Consider the following 18,284-nt stretch of genomic DNA (forward strand, 5'->3'; position numbering starts at 1 on the left):
AGTTCTTTCTCATTAAAATTTTAACTCTCCTAATAGTCTCTAAAATTTTCTCATGCATATTTGAACAGCTTTACTGAAAATTAACTTACAGCTCCCAACTGTTCATTAAACATCTTCTTAAACACTGATCTTAAAAAAACCTGATCTTATTTTTGATGACTTCTAGACACATTTCTGCTTTGTATGTTTTAAATATGTATTGACCTACTTCATACACCTGTCATTTTTAATAGTACAGTTTTTATGTATAACTAAAATAAATTTTGATCAGTGGGTACAATGGGCTGTTTTCTCCACTATGGTTTCATTAACGTCAATCTTAGGTAAGCACAGTAATTAAGAAAGAATGAATACTTTCACATATAGCAACAGAATTTTTATCAGAATTCATTGTAACCCTCAGGTTTCTGTTTTGGGTGATACATATTGCAACATTTGAACTTTCTCCATGTCCACACTTCCTGCTCAGGAAACAGACCAGGTTTTACCTGTTAAAGCAGTAAAATCCATTTGATTCACTGAGGATTTTCAAAGGCAGCAGATTATTTTTTCTTCAGCTGTTTTGACTCATCGATTATTGTTGGATTTCTTTCTTGGAATAGATGGGGAAAAAAAGAACCAAGTAATGATTCATGGAATTGAACCAATGTTGGAAACACCTTTGCAGTGGCTGAGTGAACATCTGAGCTACCCGGATAATTTTCTTCATATTAGCATCATCCCGCAACCAACAGATTGAAGGATCAACCATTTTCCTGAGTGGAATCACCCTGAAATAGGATTTACCAGAGCATGTCACCCTTCTGCTTCAATCAGGTTTGGTGGAGGCACCCTGACCAGAAACACTGCTGCAAGCCAAACAGGAAAAAGATTCCATGTCAGATAAGGGCACTAGGGCTGGTCTTACTTTGCATCACCACTGCTTTACTCCACTGCCGTCATTAAACCTCAGCTTCGACATGAAAGACTTTACAGGACCACTGCAAGTCTTCTGTTTTCTTGTAAAATATAATGAAGCCGAAACCTTCGGCCTAAGAAGAAAATGGAAATATGTGCCACTCAATTTGTATTTCTGATTAACAAATAAACAAGGGTATTTCCTAAGGTGACCATGGTTGAACTTTAGCTCGAGGGAGTGGAAACATTGGTTTAATTTTCAAGAGAATTAGACTTAAGAAAGTAAAAGAGAAATTCTGTTATCAATAACTTTCAGTAATTTTTTGTAAAAGATCAAATTACAGTAAACCCATCTTTCCTTAATGAAAATTTCCTATGTTTACAGTCTGTCCTCCGGTATGCAATCTTGTAACTTTGATAATGAACAGTGAGAGATTTTTAAATAAAGCCTCAAAATATGTTTTGTCATTTAATAACATACAATTTTGTCACTTTTCCAGTACTTTCTCACTCACCTACAGTAGATCCCTGTTTTTATTCTGTGTGTTACCCTTCAGACTGGTCATCATTGGCATGAGATGGGTGTCGGGCATAGGATAACTTGTCTCAGGAGCTGTCAGAATTTCTTGCTGCCGATTTTTAAAATCTGTGTTCTTTACACTAAAAGTACTGAAGTAATGTTACCATTTATCATTGCTGTTTTATCATTGTAAATCTGTCAAATCATAGTATCTTAAGCATCTGTATACTTTTGCATTTTGGGGGGAAAACCTATTCCTTTTCAAATTAGTGTTTTTCATTGACCTCAGGTCTAATATTTCACTGTGGTCCCTGGTAGCCTGTCTTTGAAGTATGAAGATTACCAATCTCCAGACTGCAGTAGCTTTTCCTTAATGTTACCAAAAATATTCAGAGGTTGCTGGAGTTGTTATTCAAATAAGGAAATTTTTGCTGCACTTTATTACCATGCTGCTGGGTTTCTACCAGCTGAACATAATTTGTGCATTACACTTTGTTTCTTGTGAGCTAATTTGCCGTTCATATTGAATGTCAACCTAAATATTCTAAAAGACAGTATCATACAATAATGGTTTTAGATTCCAAAATAAAAATAAATATTTTTTTCATTAAAAAAAATTATACAAATGCTGAAGTGAGATCCTACTAGTGCTCACTGCTTCCTTTTTCCCTTTTGTGATATTTTTTCACTAATCAGTAGCAGACATTCACAGAATGAGACAAAGTTAGTCAAAGATCAAATATTCTGGAATGGAAAGTATAGGTCTCAATCAAAAAGAAAAACATAGGGTAGCATTGTGATCAGAGAAAAATAGAAGCGAGTAGCAAATAATTGGCTAATGTCAATAAAATGAAAAGTGCCATTTTAGTAAGGCAGAAAAAATAGTAATATTTGAGTTACTTAAGGATTTAAAAAAAACCCACTGACTTGTATTTTTTTTTTTTTTCAAAAGAAGTTGGTCTGAATATGATTGTTCACATTAAAAGTGTTTATTCATCTATTCAGTTTGGGGATTTTCCCCCTTGATGTTTTGACAGACTGATGTGGGCTTCAGTGAGCAAAAGGATCAAAATGCCAGGAGTGCTAAGCTGTGACGAAGATAAGTGTGGTAAGAGCAAGCAGTAAGCATAGTAGTTTTCCACAGACAAGACCCATGGAAGGTCTCTGCAGGGGATTCAAGTGAGCTACTAACCTTTACTTCCAGATCTGAAAGTAAATTTTACCAAGGCTTTTCTCATTTTTTTACTTACTTGTTCATACTACACCAGCATCATAACTGTATTACTCTACTCTAGTCCCAGGTAAGTCAAGCCTCCATGATTCCCAGAGAAAGAATAAAAACAGAAATTAGTGCTGGGCTTAAATATCTATTTTTGTTTCTTTTTATTTGAATATTTAAATTTTATGGTTTATTAAAAAATTAAATTAATTTTGTGTCTGTCTTTATTTCTGGAAGTTGGAAATGGAATTTATATAAATCAAATTACCTGTTGAGGAAATCATTAAAGTTTCCTTTTCCTTGTTCCTGTTATAAAAGTTTCTTAAAGAAAAGATAGGAGGGATAAAGGAGAACATATGATCGAAAACTGGAGAGGGGCACAAATCTCAATATACGTGTTTAACTCATCCTTGGTAGCGAGCATCCTAAGAAAAGGAAAATATGTTCTTAAGTGACTGTCATTGTTTAACTAGGAAGGACTAAATTCAGCCTAAAAAAATGATTTCATCCTTCGTTATGTTGCTTTTCACTTGGATGACCCAAGTTCATGGATAGAATGGATTGATAAGGACTATTATGTATCTGGAGACCCAAAATAGCCTGCTTATGGTCAAAACTGACCTACCAGTCTTTATAGAATAGTGATGTTTAGAACATAATTCCAGTCAGTCTGATGTGAACCCAGGAGTGAACTATTCCTGTTATGTTTATCTCCCCATTCACTGGAAACTAGGTGGAAATTGATGGTTTGCTAAGAAAACAGTATACAAGAATTGATATTGAGTGACGTTAACTTTTAATGATTACCTTTCTAGGATATCTTTATATATTGTAGGCTATATAAGGTATAACATTTTATTTTCTTTCAATTTTCAGAAATGTGGTTTACATGGGTCATGCCAAAGAGTGATGTTCTCATGTTTTACTTATCATACTGTTGATATTTAGGTCTGAGGTAAGTTGACTTTCCTTTTAGATGTGCCAACACAGTTGAAATAGAAGTATAGCACCTTGGGGTTTGTTAGGAAAAAAATCAAGTATGACAACATTTATAGTCCATTCAATGCATGGTCAGTCACTGGAGTGGAATCAGTCAAAATACTTAACCTATCTCTTGAGTTCCGTCATCCACTTAAGTATTTTTTTAAATATAATTGTCTCTTGGTCTGGAAGTATTAAAAATTACCTGCATGGCTGTTGGAGAGAAGGGGGTTATGCTTCTTTTCATGTAATTTGGGATGAAATGATACTTTTGTAATAAAAATTCATTTACCAGATAGATTTCTTTGATGAAAGAATCCTTTACATTCTCTTGTATGAATTACAGATTTAATTCTCCACACTCATTGTGGCAAATGTAATGCTACTGTGGAATCTGGTAGTCACAACACAGGAAGCATACAGTGAAAAAGGACTCTGTTTTTAGATCCTTGAGGTGTTTCATTAAGTATTAAACATTTTAAATACTTAACTATTCTTGTTTATTGACAGAATGTTGGAATGATCACCAATGAGATAAATTTGAAGATTTAAAAATGTCAGCATGATTTTGACATACCAGTTGATTGTTCTAAAAGTGATGAATTTGGCTTTCCCTCTGTAGCTTCTCCACCCCCATCAGGAGGGTGAATAAACCACAACCAGGCTTTTTCCTCTTTGTCTTCCATGATTGTTAGTGGAGTGTCTTGCACATACTTAGTGCTTTGCAGCTATGTATAAAAAAGAAAAACAACAGGATTATTTAATGATACTTTAAAATTGGTGTTATATTTTCCTGTTAAAAATACCGGCTGTAAAAATAGAAAGGACCTTGTTGTTCAGAAATCAGTATACAGAGTGCAGTGGGTGCAGGTTTGCAGCACTGGTGAAGAGTTGCTTACTCAAATTGGCCACTTTCAGTAGGAACCGCCGTGGATCGGATCCTTGCGTCAGTCCACATTCATTCTAGTCGTAGTGTAGACCACAGCACAGATCTTCTGTTTCAACATCACTCTAATTTAAGCAGCCCCTAAAGCTGGAGCTATTCTCATCCAGCATCTGGAGGTATTTATTAATTCTGGCCTTTTCATAAATGAGTGGTTTGTGTCTTGCTTTTGCCTGTTGACCTTACTTCTGAAAATGTAATACATTTTTAGCAAGGGAAATGTGTTAGATCTGTGAGCAGGGTTGTTCACGCTGAGCTAGACTCTTAGAACCGTGTTCATGGAAAAGCTTTAAGAGAAATATTTGGTGTTCAAGTAGAAGAGGTGTCTTCTTCATGTGTTAGAAAATACTGATGAATACTTCATAACGTTTACTGTGGTTTACGGTCAGTATTTGCGTAGTTTGTTTCTCACACTGAGCAGACTCCATAAGAGCAGAGAGTGGATCTGTTTGGCTCAGGATTGTATTCTAGGACCTACTACTGTGCCTGAAACTTGGTGGACTGTACTACATACCTGTTGAATAAAAGTTTGGAAAAGGCTGTGCAGTATACCTCCCCTTTAGATCCCAAAGCATATTGATACATTAAGCTTCAAGAAGTTCTAAAGTTAAGAGACCTATTTGATCGCGCATTTCTGAAATTTTCTTAATTATAGGGATTTTTCCCCTAGTTTTGTTGTTGCTTAGTAGCTAAGTCATGTTCGACTCTTTGCAACCCCATGGACGCCAGGCTTCTCTGTCCTTGGGATTTCCCAGGCCAGAAGAGTGGAGTGGGTTGTCATTTCCTACTCCAGGGAATGCTCCCAATCCAGGGATGGAACCCACATCTCCTGCATTAGCAAGTAGATTCTTTGCTGCTGAGCCACCAGGAAAGCCCTACCCACTAGTACCACATTACATTGAACTCTAGTTTGGGAAATGCTACATTAAATTGTTAGATACTAGTAACCTGGAGTTTAGAGCATAAGGCTTATCTCTGCTCTTCTGACACTCTGTTTGAAAGTAGCTCTTAGCTTCTGATTCCAAACAAAATATCTTGAGCCTGTTCATTCCATCCTCTAGCTGTGTTCCTCCTTGAAATTTATTCACCGAGTGTGTAATGAGTAATATATGCCAGGCTATGTGCAAGAAATGCAGTAGGTTAGAATTTGTCATGGTAATACCGGGCGGACAGTCTGGGTGCTCAGCAGTGCCATAATTTGACAGCACATTCAGAGTAAGATTTAGTGAAAGGGCTGGGAACCAGAAGCTCTCTTTACAAGATTTCCATCCAAACATAAAAACCAGGCAAGTGGTAGATGTTTAGGTATGAGAGTAAGCAGGAGTCAGGGGTGAAGAATTGCTCTCTGGGAGCCCCCATGAAGGTAGCCAGAAGAGCCACGGAGCCGAAACGTGGCATTCTAGGAAGATAATCACTAGAGCTAGAAGTGGAGAGGCCAGCTTTGTAGGTGGGTGGTTCTCTGTGGCGCTGGCACCCGTGGCAAGCATTTCTCATTTCTGTTTGGGATGTGGTGAGTGGTTTTGTGTGTTGTCTAGTGCACATTTTCCAAGGAAGTTACATTGCTGAAAGCTTAAATCTGTAATTTGTGTATTGATATTCTTGTTACTCACAACTGTTGGATTTTAGCTTTCTTTTACAGAGACACGTGACTTGTATCCGATCTGTTGTGTGCAGGCCTAAAGGAAAATATCATGCCCTGACTACTGGCCTTTTTCTGGGTAGACCATCTCAACCATGCCTTCCTTAAAAATTCATTCATTCCTAGCTCCTTCTGTCATGGTTTTGAAGTTAATTATCATGTAATCCCTGGTGGCTCAGATAGTAAAGAATCTGCCTGCAGTGCAGGAAACCTGGTTTCGATCCCTGGGTTGGGAATATCCCCTAGAAGAGGGCATGGCAGCCCTCTCTAGTGTTCTTGCCTGGAGAATGCCCATGGACAGAGAGAGGAGCCTGGCAGGCTAAAGTTCATGGGGTCGCAAAGAGTTGGATATGACTGAGCAACTAAGCACACACACAAAGTGTCAGCGTATCCTGATGATTCTGATGTACCATAGTAATGCGGACATTCAAGTGTGACAGAAAAAGTTACTGATGATGCTGATACTGTGACGGTATCAACTGGAGCCAACTTTAGATGAGGTCTAGCCAGGTTGGGGCAGGGGTTGGGGAGGAATGTATTTAAGCAAATCAGGTAAACCTTATGTCCCTTTTGGATAGTACCATGCATTAAACATTCAAGTAAAAAAGTAGAAATGCCAGATAGGTTGTGGTCTTTTGTGTTTTCAGTCGCCCAGTCGTGTCCAACTCTTTGTGACCCCATGGACTGTAGCACGCCAGGGCTCTCTGTCCCTCACCATTTCCTGAAGTTCACCCACGTTCATGTCCATTGCATCGGTGATGCCATCCAGCCATCTCATCCTCTGATACCCTCTTTTCCTTCTATAGTTGGCCATAGATCAACTCAGATGCATTGCAGACCTCTTCATTTTCTAGGCAGAACAAAGCCCATACGTTAGTCTTAGAGCACTTAGGATAGCTTAGTAAAGCCAACTCTGATTGCTAACTGTGTGCTAGGCATGTTCTCCCAGATTATATAGAATCCTACATGATTCATTTATTCAAAAATTTGTTGAGTAGGATGGTGGGTGTTTTGAGGGGAAGAAGGCGTGGTCTCTGACCTTAAGGAAGCTCTGTAAGAGGAAGAGTAACTGTAACATGACAGTTGGATATTGCAGTGAGAAAAGTACAAACAAACCACTGTGGGGAAATGGAGCTGAGAAAATGATTTACTTTGAGGGAACTAGATGGTATCTTGCTTGACCTCTCAGAAGCATTTGACAGTTGATCACACCTTCATTCTTGAAACACTTTCTTCACTGGACACCACACCCTCCTGGTTTCCCTTCTCCCTCAGCCCCTTTCTTGGTTTTCTCTCTTGATTCTTTTCTTCCCTCCGAAATGTTGCAATTGCTCCAGGGCTCAGGCTTTGATGTCCTCTCCTCTAGCTACACTCAGTGTGTGAGCTCATCTTATGGGTTTTAACATTGTGTGTTTTTCTCCAGTCTTAACTTTTCCTGAGTACCAGACTTACACCCAGCCACCTACTTGTCATCTTTCTTCGATGTCTAATAGTTCAAAGTTTATTCAAAGTAGAACTCTTGATTTTCTGTTCATACCAGTACCTCTCTCACTCTTTCCCATCTTAGTAAATGCTACCCAGCCCCAAAGCCTAGTATCTTTTATTCCTAACCTAGTAATCTTTAATTCCTTTCTTCACATCCCTAAGTCTATCAACAAGTCATAATGATTCTACCTTAAAATATGCCCAGAATATATATATATATGTATATTTTACCACTTCCACTGTTTCTACCTAGGTCTAAGCAACCATTGTCTCACTAGACTACTTAACTGTAGCCTCTCCTCTGGTCTCTCCTTAAAGCATGTGACATCATGGCAGTCCTTTGATCAAAACATTCCACTGTCTAGCCCATCAAAATAGGTCTGAATTTATGAGGTTCTGCTTAATCTGGTCCCTGCTTCTGGCCTCATCACTCTCTGCCCCCACTACTTTACTATTTCTGCACTGATCTTCTTCCCCACCATTTCCTTTAAATACACCAAGATAATTCTCCCTCTGGGGACTCCCTGTTGTACATGGCTATGTAGCTAACAGTTTTTGAGTATTTATTACAGTGTCCCAGGCCCTATTCTAAGTGCTTTTCAAGCGTTAACTCATTTCATTTTAGAGCTATATGAGATAGTTACTGATACTATCCCCATAGGGAAACTGAGGCACAGGACAATTAAGTTTCTCTACTAGCATCGTGAGGTGGGTGGTCAAGCCAGGATTTAAACCCAGGCAGAATGGGCCTAGTGGGCCCATTCTAGTGGGCCTCTCACCCACTTACTGCAGGTGCCTTGGCTTACTTTTGGTTGCAGAGCAGAATGTAAGTTCCGTGAGGGCAGGGACATTCTTCTGTTCATCCTCATTCCTCTAACAGGTCATACCTCTATAACCTGTATTTGATCTGTTGCATGCAGGCCTAGGGAAAAATTCCATGCCCTGACTACGGCCTTTCTCTGGCTAGGCTGTCTCAACCAGGCCTCCCTTAAGAGTTTGGTCATCTTAGTGCTCATATTTCTATAGCTCCTTTGGTCATGGTTTTAAAATTAAGTATCATGTAATACGAAATGTTCACTTCTCCTGGTGTCTCTGATGTACCATAATGATACTGACATTTGAGTGTAACAGAGAAAGTTACCAGTGATACTGATAACGTGAAAGTATCAACTGGAACCAGCTTTATGTCAGAGTCATACCTTTGACACATGGCAGGGCCTTATTAAATATTTATTGAATGTATAAATTTCTACAGCTTCTGAGTAAGTTAGGAAAAGCCTCACTGAAGAAGGCTTTTGAGCTGGAGCTTGAAGAAAGGGAAATTCTGTCTTCAAGTAATTGGGGAGTGAAGGAAGGGAAGAGAGTGAGTCACAGCCAGATAGAGCCGTATGGATAAAAGCCCAGCGCTTAGTCACTTGCAGGGGAGAAGGAAAGATAAAACAGAAAAGGTCTATTCTGGCAAGATGATAGAGAGCCCCGAGCACCTGGCTGAGGAGATGAGATTCTGTTTGGTGTGCACTAAGAACCACTAAATGTCCTTAGCAGTTAGATCATATGTGTAAAGCAAGCTTGTGAGGTGATGACTCAGGTCAGCCATCTTGTAGACGTTTAGTACAGTCTTAGTCTAGGAGACCAGTGGAGAAAGACCAATGACTGAGTTACTAACAGCTCTTTGACTATCACAGTAACCTCAGGAATAAAGTTCCCGCATCCACTGCAGCCTCTGCGATTCCTTTCTCCATCTTGCAGCCAGAAAGATCACTTAAAGCTTCAGCTCAGGTCCTGTGATACTGTGGTTTATAATAAGAACTATATGCTTGGTCTTTGTCCCCTTTCCAGCCCAGAGCTCCTAAAACGGAGAATTTCCTAGTGATGAGCCCAATCAAGATGTCTTTCCTCACGTTATAGTTGACGTTTGAACCACATCCAAGGATGGGGGTTGGTTGCCGGGAGAACCAGTCATGTGATTAGAGGTTTGAAATTCTCAATGTTACCTGGCCTTGACCTCCAGGGAGGGGAAGAGAGGCTGGAGATTGAATCAGTCACCATTGGTTAGTGCCTTAATCAATTATGTGTAGTTAATGAAGGCTTCGTAAAAAACCAAAAGCTTCTGAGAGCTTCCTGGTGGGTGAATTCATGGACATTTGGGGAGAATGGCACCCCTTCCCACATACCTTGCCCTGTGTATTTTTATTTGACTGTTCCTTAGTTATATCATTTTATAATAAACTGGTAATGTAGAAAACAAAATATTACTCTTTTGAATGTTGTGAGCTGTTGCAGTGAATTAAAAGAAGAGGGAGTCATGAGACCCCCTGATGTACTGCTGGTTGGCCAGAAACCAGGCAGCAACCTGGGCTTGGAGTTGGTGTCTGAAGTGTGGCAGCGGGGAGGGAAGCAGTCTTGTGGAACTAACCCCTGAAGCTGTGGACGATGATGCCGCGTCTGGGCAGATGCTGTCAGAATTGAGTTGAATTGTAGGACACTGTGCTGGTATCCAGAAAAGTGCTTATTGGTGTTGCGGGGACACCCCCTTCCCCTGACATTGGCATTGGTACAGAAGCATTTTAGGTCCATTTTCTCCTCTGCTTGAGATCTTGAAATGACTTCCTGTTATCTTTAGGGGACTTCAAAATCCTAACCATATACAGGCTTTTCAAGATTTTTTCCCTGATGCTCTTCCTTTTCTTCATGATCCAACTGTGCTGCACCTCTTTCAGGCTCTCAAAAGCATGAAGCTCTCTGTCACCATAAACACTTAGTGCAACTATCCCTTCTCCCTGGGACGTCCTCTCCCACCACCCTCTTTGCTAATTCCGACTCATCCTTTCTCTCGGTTCCTCAGGACTCCTCTCCCAACTGTCCAGTCCCTTCCTGGTAGGGTTGCTAGATGTGGTCGATAAATATAAGATGTCCAGTTAGAGCTGAATATCAGGTAAATCCCATATAAATATTAGTATCTAGTATAACTATATCCCATGTTATTTATGGGGCATGCTTATACTAAAAAGTTTTATTTGTTTCACTGAAATTCAACTCTAACTGGACATCTTACATTTTAAATGGCAATTCTACTTCCCAGCTAGATCTCGTTATTCCTGCCCCTGAATAATCACTCTTCACATTTCCTCAGTGTTTATCGCGCTTGCATTCATGGCTCCACATCTGTGTTACCTGACAGGCCATAAGCGCCATGAGGGTAGGAATGGGTCTTGGTTCACTGACGCCTAGCAGAGTGCAGCATATCAGAGGCTATGTACAAATACATAAATGTTAAATGAAAACCATACGAGGCTGTTGGAGTTCTGAGGAGAGACCAGAGCTGAGGATAGTGTCTGGGAAGTTTTCTGCATGGAGGTGACCTCTGAGGCAGGAGCGGGTAGAGGGAAGGAAGAACACAACAAAGGTATCTAGAGTGGAAGGAGAGAGAAGCCCCTGGGCTGAGCTGAGGGGAATGCCTCAGGGGCATGGGCGACAAAAAGAAGAAGGGCAGGTGCCAGAGGTGGCAGTGCTGGAGAAAGAATTCATAAATTGCAGACAGATCTAGAGGAGTAACAGGGACCAGGCCTTCCGATTTGGCAGTTAAATACTTGACACCTCCAAGAGAGCTAATTTGGGTCTGATCGCTGTCAGGTTGTTTGCAGACTACTCTTGAGAACCTCAGTGATGGGAAGAAAAAAGTAGATTGTAGCTGAGCTGTTAGCATGGTGGGAAGAAAATGTGTGTGTGTGTTATGTCTAAGGGAGACGTCAGTGTGTTCATTGGTGAAAGGGGAGAAATCAGCAGAGAAAGTGTGGTCATCTTGGGGAAGGAGTGGTAGATGGTCTTGGAGCAAGTGGAGGGGATGGACTCAGAAAAGAGAAAGAATGTTTCACAGGTAGAAGGAGGAGGGTAGGAATAGTGATTATTACAGTAATTTCTGATAAGTGTTACTCTCTGGTCTCAAAAAAATAGTCACATTGTCCTTATTACTAAGGATTATATCTAGTATTCATTAAAGAATTGAACATAATTAAGGTTTCTTAGCCTGGCAGCTTGTCAGAGTGTAAGAAGTATGGGAATCACTGCCTATTTAAATGTGTCTTGTGAAGAGGAGATGGGACAGAGCCTGAGAGTCTGCATTTCCAACAAACACACTGGAGATGTGCTTGTTGCCGTCTTAGACTTTCCATGGACGTGAGTATGAGTGGACTCCAGGAGTTGGTGATGGACAGGGAGGCCTGGCGTGCTGCGATTCATGGGGTCGCAAAGAGTCAGACATGACTGAGCGACTGAACTGCACTGAATTGAGACCTTCCATCCTTGCTTCCAGGAGGCTTTTTTTTTTTTTTTTTTTAATGTAATGGCTGTGCTGTGTGCTGTGCTTAGTCACTCAGTGGTGTCCTACTCTTTGTGACCCCAAGGACTGTAGCCTGCCAGGCTTCTCTGCCCATAGAATCCTCTAGGCAAGAGTACTGGGGTAGGTTGCCATGCCCTCCTCCAGGGGATCTTCCCAACCCAGGAATTGAACCCAGGTCTCCCACATTGCAGGTGGATTCTTTACCATCTGAGCCACCAGGGAAGCTCTTCTTGTAATGGCAGCTGAATGTAAATAGTTTACATTGGCTTAACCTTGGTAGTGAGATTTATGTTTGAGAAATACTGAACTCTCTTCTGAAATTAGCTGAAATAAGATTTAAATACATCTTCTCACAAATGTGTTCTGAAGAACTCTGAATGCTTCTGTGTATCTCAAACATCAGTGTCCTCAGTACTCAGAAACGAGTTGACTTCAGAATTTGAAACTGTATTGTTTTGGAATGTGAGAAAACAGAAAATTGCTTAAAAGCAGAATGTGATCTTGATGAAATACTTATCTGAGGTGAATTATTGATCAGTTATTTTTGAGGGATCTATTGTTTATTGATTCAAAGGGACTTCTCAAGTCTTTTCTTCAAATGTTTTTAGGGTATTAGTGTGATTCATTATTAGTGGTCTAGAGTTACTTTTTAAATGTTAACATTTAACAAAGTAATGTGCTTTTTTTCCCCACAAATAAGATCTGTTATTTGTCTTCATTCAAAGTCTGAATTGTAAATAGGTTCTTGGACTGCTGGCTCATACCCATCGCTCATTCAGCTTTACAACTTGTCTCATCCCCAGCAGGTTCCGAAACTACTACCTTCACCGCGATGCTCCATGAGGTTTCTCAGTTCAAGCTTGGGCTTCTTCAGTATATTTACTTTTCTAACAAAGTCATCATAGAGCAGATAAGTAGATTAGAGAGCCTTTTATATGTCTTTTCCAATACTTTCTGGAATCAATTTATTGACCACTTCTTTCAAGTCATTTGTCTTCACCTCTTGGGTCATGGTTTCCATTTTCTTCTTCCAGATTTGGCAGACTTGTTGATGCCGTGCATAGAGGTCTTCTGAATCTGACTGTTACATTTTGTAGTAAAACCCATGCAGAATAGATGAAGGAAATAACCATTGGTAGTCTTGACGCCCACATGACCATCAGCCATGATCCGCTATTTTTTTACAGTGAAGTATGTCTGGTCATGGGTGAGACCCATGCCACGGAAATTAGTCAGGCAGTTTTTGCCCTCAACATCTTCAGTAATCAGCTTGAATTTTCTAAATTCAGTTTCATCACTCTGCAGATCAGCAAGGCTCACTTCAAAAACATAATCTGTAGAGTCATCAGATGTGATTTTGGTTCCTTGAGTTCTTGTGACTAGTGTTTTCCCAGTATTTCTTACATTGACGTATAGCCAGTGCTTTCACAGCATACAAGTCTTTCTTAGAAAGTGAGTCAAACACTTTCTTCTTGGCTCCCTTTCGGCCATTTTTGTAAGTTGCTCGTTTTTGCTGATCACCATGGTGCTGCTCACAGAGCCAAAAGCCCAGACTACTTATAGTTTTCAATATGCTGTTTACAAAATAACTATAGAACTTAGTTTTTAAATTAATTCCTAATTTTGAATGTGTAAACAATGATGGGTGCCTTCCTCTTTCATGTACCTTTGTCACTTCATGTAAAAGCTTATTTGCGACGATGTCAGAAGCCAGGACTACCGCCTGGCATGGGTCAGATCCTCTAGAAAGCAGAGGTTCCAAGATAATCAGGATAGAACAAAAAAGGAGGTGTTTTTTTTTTTTATCAAAAAAAGGAGATTATTATAATCTGCAGACAAAATTCAAAAGTTTCTTCCTCTGGGATCACTTTTTAAAGTTTTTTTCGTTCATGATACTATGTACATTTGCAAAATTCAGAATGTTCCAAGAGTATACCCTCAGTGAAAGTCTCTCTTATCCCTCCCGTGCTGTCTTCCCAGAACTCCCCTCTGTTAATTGAGGTCTTATGTCTGTTTCAGAGAGCGGCTTTACTTTGTGTGTTTTGGAGACTATTTCATATTAATACATATAGTCTGCCCTATTCTTAATAGTTTCATAGTTGGGTATGACTTTTCCATCATATTCCCACAATTTAAATTTTTCTTCATAAAAAAATGTTATATGCAAGTGAATATAATTCATTGAGTATTTGGGACCTTTAAGGAGGAATGTCAATAGATGCCTACAAGGAAATTCAACATCCCTCTAAACTGTTTCCTTATATTTGTAGAGACTGTATTGAAGTTTGAAGCCCTCGCTAACTCTCTCCATTCTTACAATGCTAAGAGCCCCTGCTAGGTTTAACAAGATGCTAGAGCAAAGAGGATATGCCATTCACTCCTTGGGGTCAGCAGCTGTTGTTCAATCATGTCCAACTCTTTTTCAGCCCCATGGACTGAAGCCCACCAGGCTCCTCTGTCCATGGGATTTTCCAGGCAAGGGTACTGGAATTGGTTGACATTTCCTTCTCCAAGGGATCTTCCCAACCCATGTCTCCTATTTGACAGGCGGATTCTATTATCACTGAGCCACTTGGGAAGCATTGGGTATCAGCAGACCTATCTATTAATACCATCAAGAATGTTCCAAGGCACTTCCATGCCTGTGAGTGAACATTAGAGCCATTCCAAACCAGTGCTAACATCTGCATGCTTCATGGAAGACCTCTGAGGATGCAAAGACAATCATCACCATGTACAAAAAAGCACATCCAGTGGGCCCCTGGCAGACCTCCCATGACAATAGTGGTTCTGGAGTTCAAGTAAAGTTTCAGTAGGACTTCATCTGTTTGTCCAGTCTCTCATCTACTCAATACACATTTTTGAGCATTTACTGTGTTCTAGGCACAGTTCTGGCCATAGGAGTATAGTGATGGGTAGACAGACAAGGTTCTTGCCTTCAAGGAGCTGACGTTCCAGTGGGGAAGAGCCAAGTTCACCTCACCAAAGCCAGCCGGTCCTTGTCTTCCTTCCTCATTCTCATCATCGCTTTCATGACCAGCCCTACTCCGCCTGCCCCGCCCCCTGCCACGCGCATGCCTCCCCTCTCTAGTCAGCCTGCAAAACTGCATGCTCTGCTTGTGGTTTTGTCGCCCTGGACGCCTTGCCTCATGCATCTGCACCTCTTCATCTCCCATACGTCTACATGTCGTCTTTGTGCCTGGCACGGTCAGGAGTACTTTGTGGGCACTCCATAAAATCAACTGAATGAAGGCCTGGCTCTTGGCATTAAGGCTGACTTTTTTAAAAATTAAGCTTTTTAATTCTAGAGCAGTTTTTCATTCACAGAGAAGTGGTGAAGATGGTGTACAGAGATCCCACATACGCGTCAGCCTGCTCCTCCTGTTGTCAGCATCTGACATCACAGTGGTATATTTGTCACAGTTAAGGAACCAGTGTTGATACCTCATCATTAACTGAAGTCCATATCCAGATTTCCTTAGCTTTTGCCCTGGCTTCCTTTTTCTGCTGCAGGGTCTCACCTAGGACGCCACACCACACGTGGTTGTCATGTCTCCCTAACTCCTCGGGTCTGATGGTCTCTTGTCGCGTCTTTCGTGAAGTTTTGACAGGTCTGAAGTGTTTCAGTTAGGTACTGTGTAGAATGCCCCGCTAACTGGGTTTGTCTGATGCATCTTTCACAGTTACACCAGGGTTGTGGGCTATTGGAGGAAGCCAGCAGAGCAGAAGTGCCCTCCTCACGTTGTATCAGGGGGTATGTGCCACCCACGTGACAGGACGGTGAAATCAGTCTTGAACACCTGGCCAAAGTACTGTTTGCCAGGTTTCCGCACTGAAAGTGACCCTGTTCTCCTTTTGCCTCCTCTGTTGTTTGGAAGCAAGTCACTGAGTGCAGTACCCCCAGCCCTCAAGGAGGAAGGGAGTGGGGAGAATTCGACTCCACCTCCTGGAGGGTAGTATTTATATTAATCATTTAAGTTCTTCTGTAAGAAAACTTATTTAGGCAACCTCTTATACCGGTATGGACTCTCGTGTATATTTATTTAAAGGTTTGGGTTATCATCTGATAACCAGGCTCAGATTGTTTCAATTTTGGCCGTTGGGTGTTCTTTTTAGGTTGACTCCTATATCCCTTCAACATACCTCGTCTTTTTGTTTTTTGAGTGTTTCTTTACTTTCTGGCACTCCTGTGGATTTCCTGCCCCAGCCCTAGAATCCATCATTTCTCCAAGGAGCCCTGGTTCCTTCTACTGGGGAGGCCTGTTTTTCAATCCAGACCTCAGCATCACTTACCCACCCACTCAGCCAGCCATTCAAGGAATATGGATGTATATTCTGTTGTGCTGATGATTGACACAGATGTGGAATACACAGTGGGGAACAGTGCAGACAGGTCCACAGCTTCAACTGCTAGTGATGTGGCCTGCAAGACAGACAATGAGCAAATGTCAGCTGAGAAATACATAACTTTGATACATGCTGTAAAGGGAAGGGGCAGGGGACTGAGATGAAAAATAATCTATGTCAGGGGCCTGGGTTACATCAGATGGCTGGAGAAGGCCCCCGTGAGCAGCTAACATCCAGGTGGAAAGTTGAAGGATAAGAACTATTCAGCCATTCAAAGAGCAGAGGGAGGAGTCTTTTCAGACTGCAGGTTAGTGGGGCACGGCTAGATTTTTTAAAAAGGAACAGAACATACTAGAGGTATTATCATGTGGAACTCATGTTCCCTTTATGTGTAGGTTGATGTGTTTACTAGTTAATGAAGTAAAATATTTCTTACTGGGGATGATTGTCAGAAGAAAGTTTGAAAGCCACTGTTGTAGGAGGAAATAAAGGCAGATGAAAGCTCTGAAAAGAGAAAAAGCCATAACACACTTGAGGATCTGAACCGGGGTAGGTGTGCCTGTAGGGAATGAATCTAGCATGCGAGAAGAGGCGCAGCATAGGGAGGCACGCAGCCCACCAGCAGGGCTGAGGAGGCCTTAGTATTTTAATGAGGAAGCAGTGGGAGGTCATTGGAGGGTTTCAAACAGGGAAGTGTTGATATTTAAGAAAAACTTCTAGGCTCCTGTGTGGAGGGTAGGAGAGAGCAAATGAGGAAAGCGGGGCCAGTCAGTGAGAAGGGTCGTCCAGAGAGAAGACAGAGCAAGAAGAGGCAGTCTTGCCCTCCCAGCCACTAGAACAATGCCTGGAACACAGTAGCCCTTGGGTGTATATGTGTTGACTGGGTAAATTACAAGATTGTAGTTAAAGATGGAGAGAAATGGTTGAGTCGAGACCCGTTTGGGAAATGGGAGGTTCTGCTGACAGATTGGGTCTGGGGGACATGGACTGGGGGGAGTAAGTGCCCTCCCTCCCACACTGCACCTGCCAGCGCGCACGCATGCTTACTTCCTCTGCTGTCGGCTTGCGTTGGGCAGTTACAAGGTTCTTTAACTGTTTAGACTGTGTTTCTACCCCTGTGCTTAGTCATAGTGGCCAGAAGTGGAAATAACAGAATTTTTCAAGAGAAACAGATTGTTGTAGAATCACAAAAACCAGTTCTTATCGCAGATTGTCAGTCCCACGAGACTTTATAATCTTGGATGCTCTGAAGCTCTGTGAACATCAATCACTAACAAATAAAGATCCTCAGAGGGGTGCCAGAATTGCTTGGGTTTTAACATTCTGACAGGGAACTGGGGCTGGGGGGGAGAGGGTGGTAATTGTGTATTTAGCTATGTGCCAAAGACCCTTCTCCCACCTGATTTTATGTTATATTAAAAGTACATTGTGGCAGAATCCTTTCTTGACACTCCTTTTCTTGACAGTGCCAGTGCCTGAGGTCTGCAGCTGGCTGCCCACTTGGCTGCTGGCATCCTCAGCAGAGGGCAGCCACCTCCCATCACTGTGGAGGGACTGGGAAGAGGACGGGCCTAGACTGAGCCAACAGGGGGCAGAAAACAGAAGGAACCAGTCCCCAGGAACAGAAACACATGAGTCCTCTCTGGCAAGTCGGGCACCAGAGATGGGCGTGCTCCGGAGATGCTGATGAATTTTGAAGGATTGGTCCTTTTGGTCAAACGGGTTTCATGCTCTTGACTGAGAAACCAAAGCAACCATCAAATGTTACTGGGAGTGATGCCAGTGGTGTTAAGAATTTTCATATGACAGAATAACAAACTCAAACTGGCTTAAGCAAACAGGGATTGCGTTAGCCTATAGCCTAAAAACTCGAGCATGCCGTCCAGAATTTGCATCCTGCTCACCATATCAGCC

General features: G+C 41.5%; 1 protein-coding gene and 1 pseudogene across 18 annotated transcripts in view; one reads left to right on the forward strand and one right to left on the reverse strand.

Moving 5' to 3' along the window:
- Positions 1–18,284, forward strand: part of ATG5 (autophagy related 5) — a 179,489-nt gene that overhangs the window by 148,136 nt on the left and 13,069 nt on the right. For 10 of the 18 annotated variants that reach the window (XM_060419537.1, XM_060419533.1, XM_060419531.1 and 7 more), the window contains one exon: positions 603–2,846. The exons of 6 other annotated variants lie outside the window; for them this stretch is intronic. In XM_060419537.1, coding sequence (XP_060275520.1) covers positions 603–739 — 137 coding nt within the window. In that variant the 3' untranslated portion in view covers positions 740–2,846. Of the gene's footprint in view, positions 1–403; positions 2,847–18,284 lie in introns of those variants that run through there. 2 more of the 18 variants (XR_003590118.3, XM_042253360.2) reach the window with 2 other exon arrangements.
- LOC114116070 (small ribosomal subunit protein eS1-like) lies at positions 12,665–13,547 on the reverse strand (annotated as a pseudogene).

This window comes from Ovis aries, chromosome 8, assembly GCF_016772045.2.
Source record: "Ovis aries strain OAR_USU_Benz2616 breed Rambouillet chromosome 8, ARS-UI_Ramb_v3.0, whole genome shotgun sequence".
Classification (NCBI taxonomy): domain Eukaryota; kingdom Metazoa; phylum Chordata; class Mammalia; order Artiodactyla; family Bovidae; genus Ovis; species Ovis aries.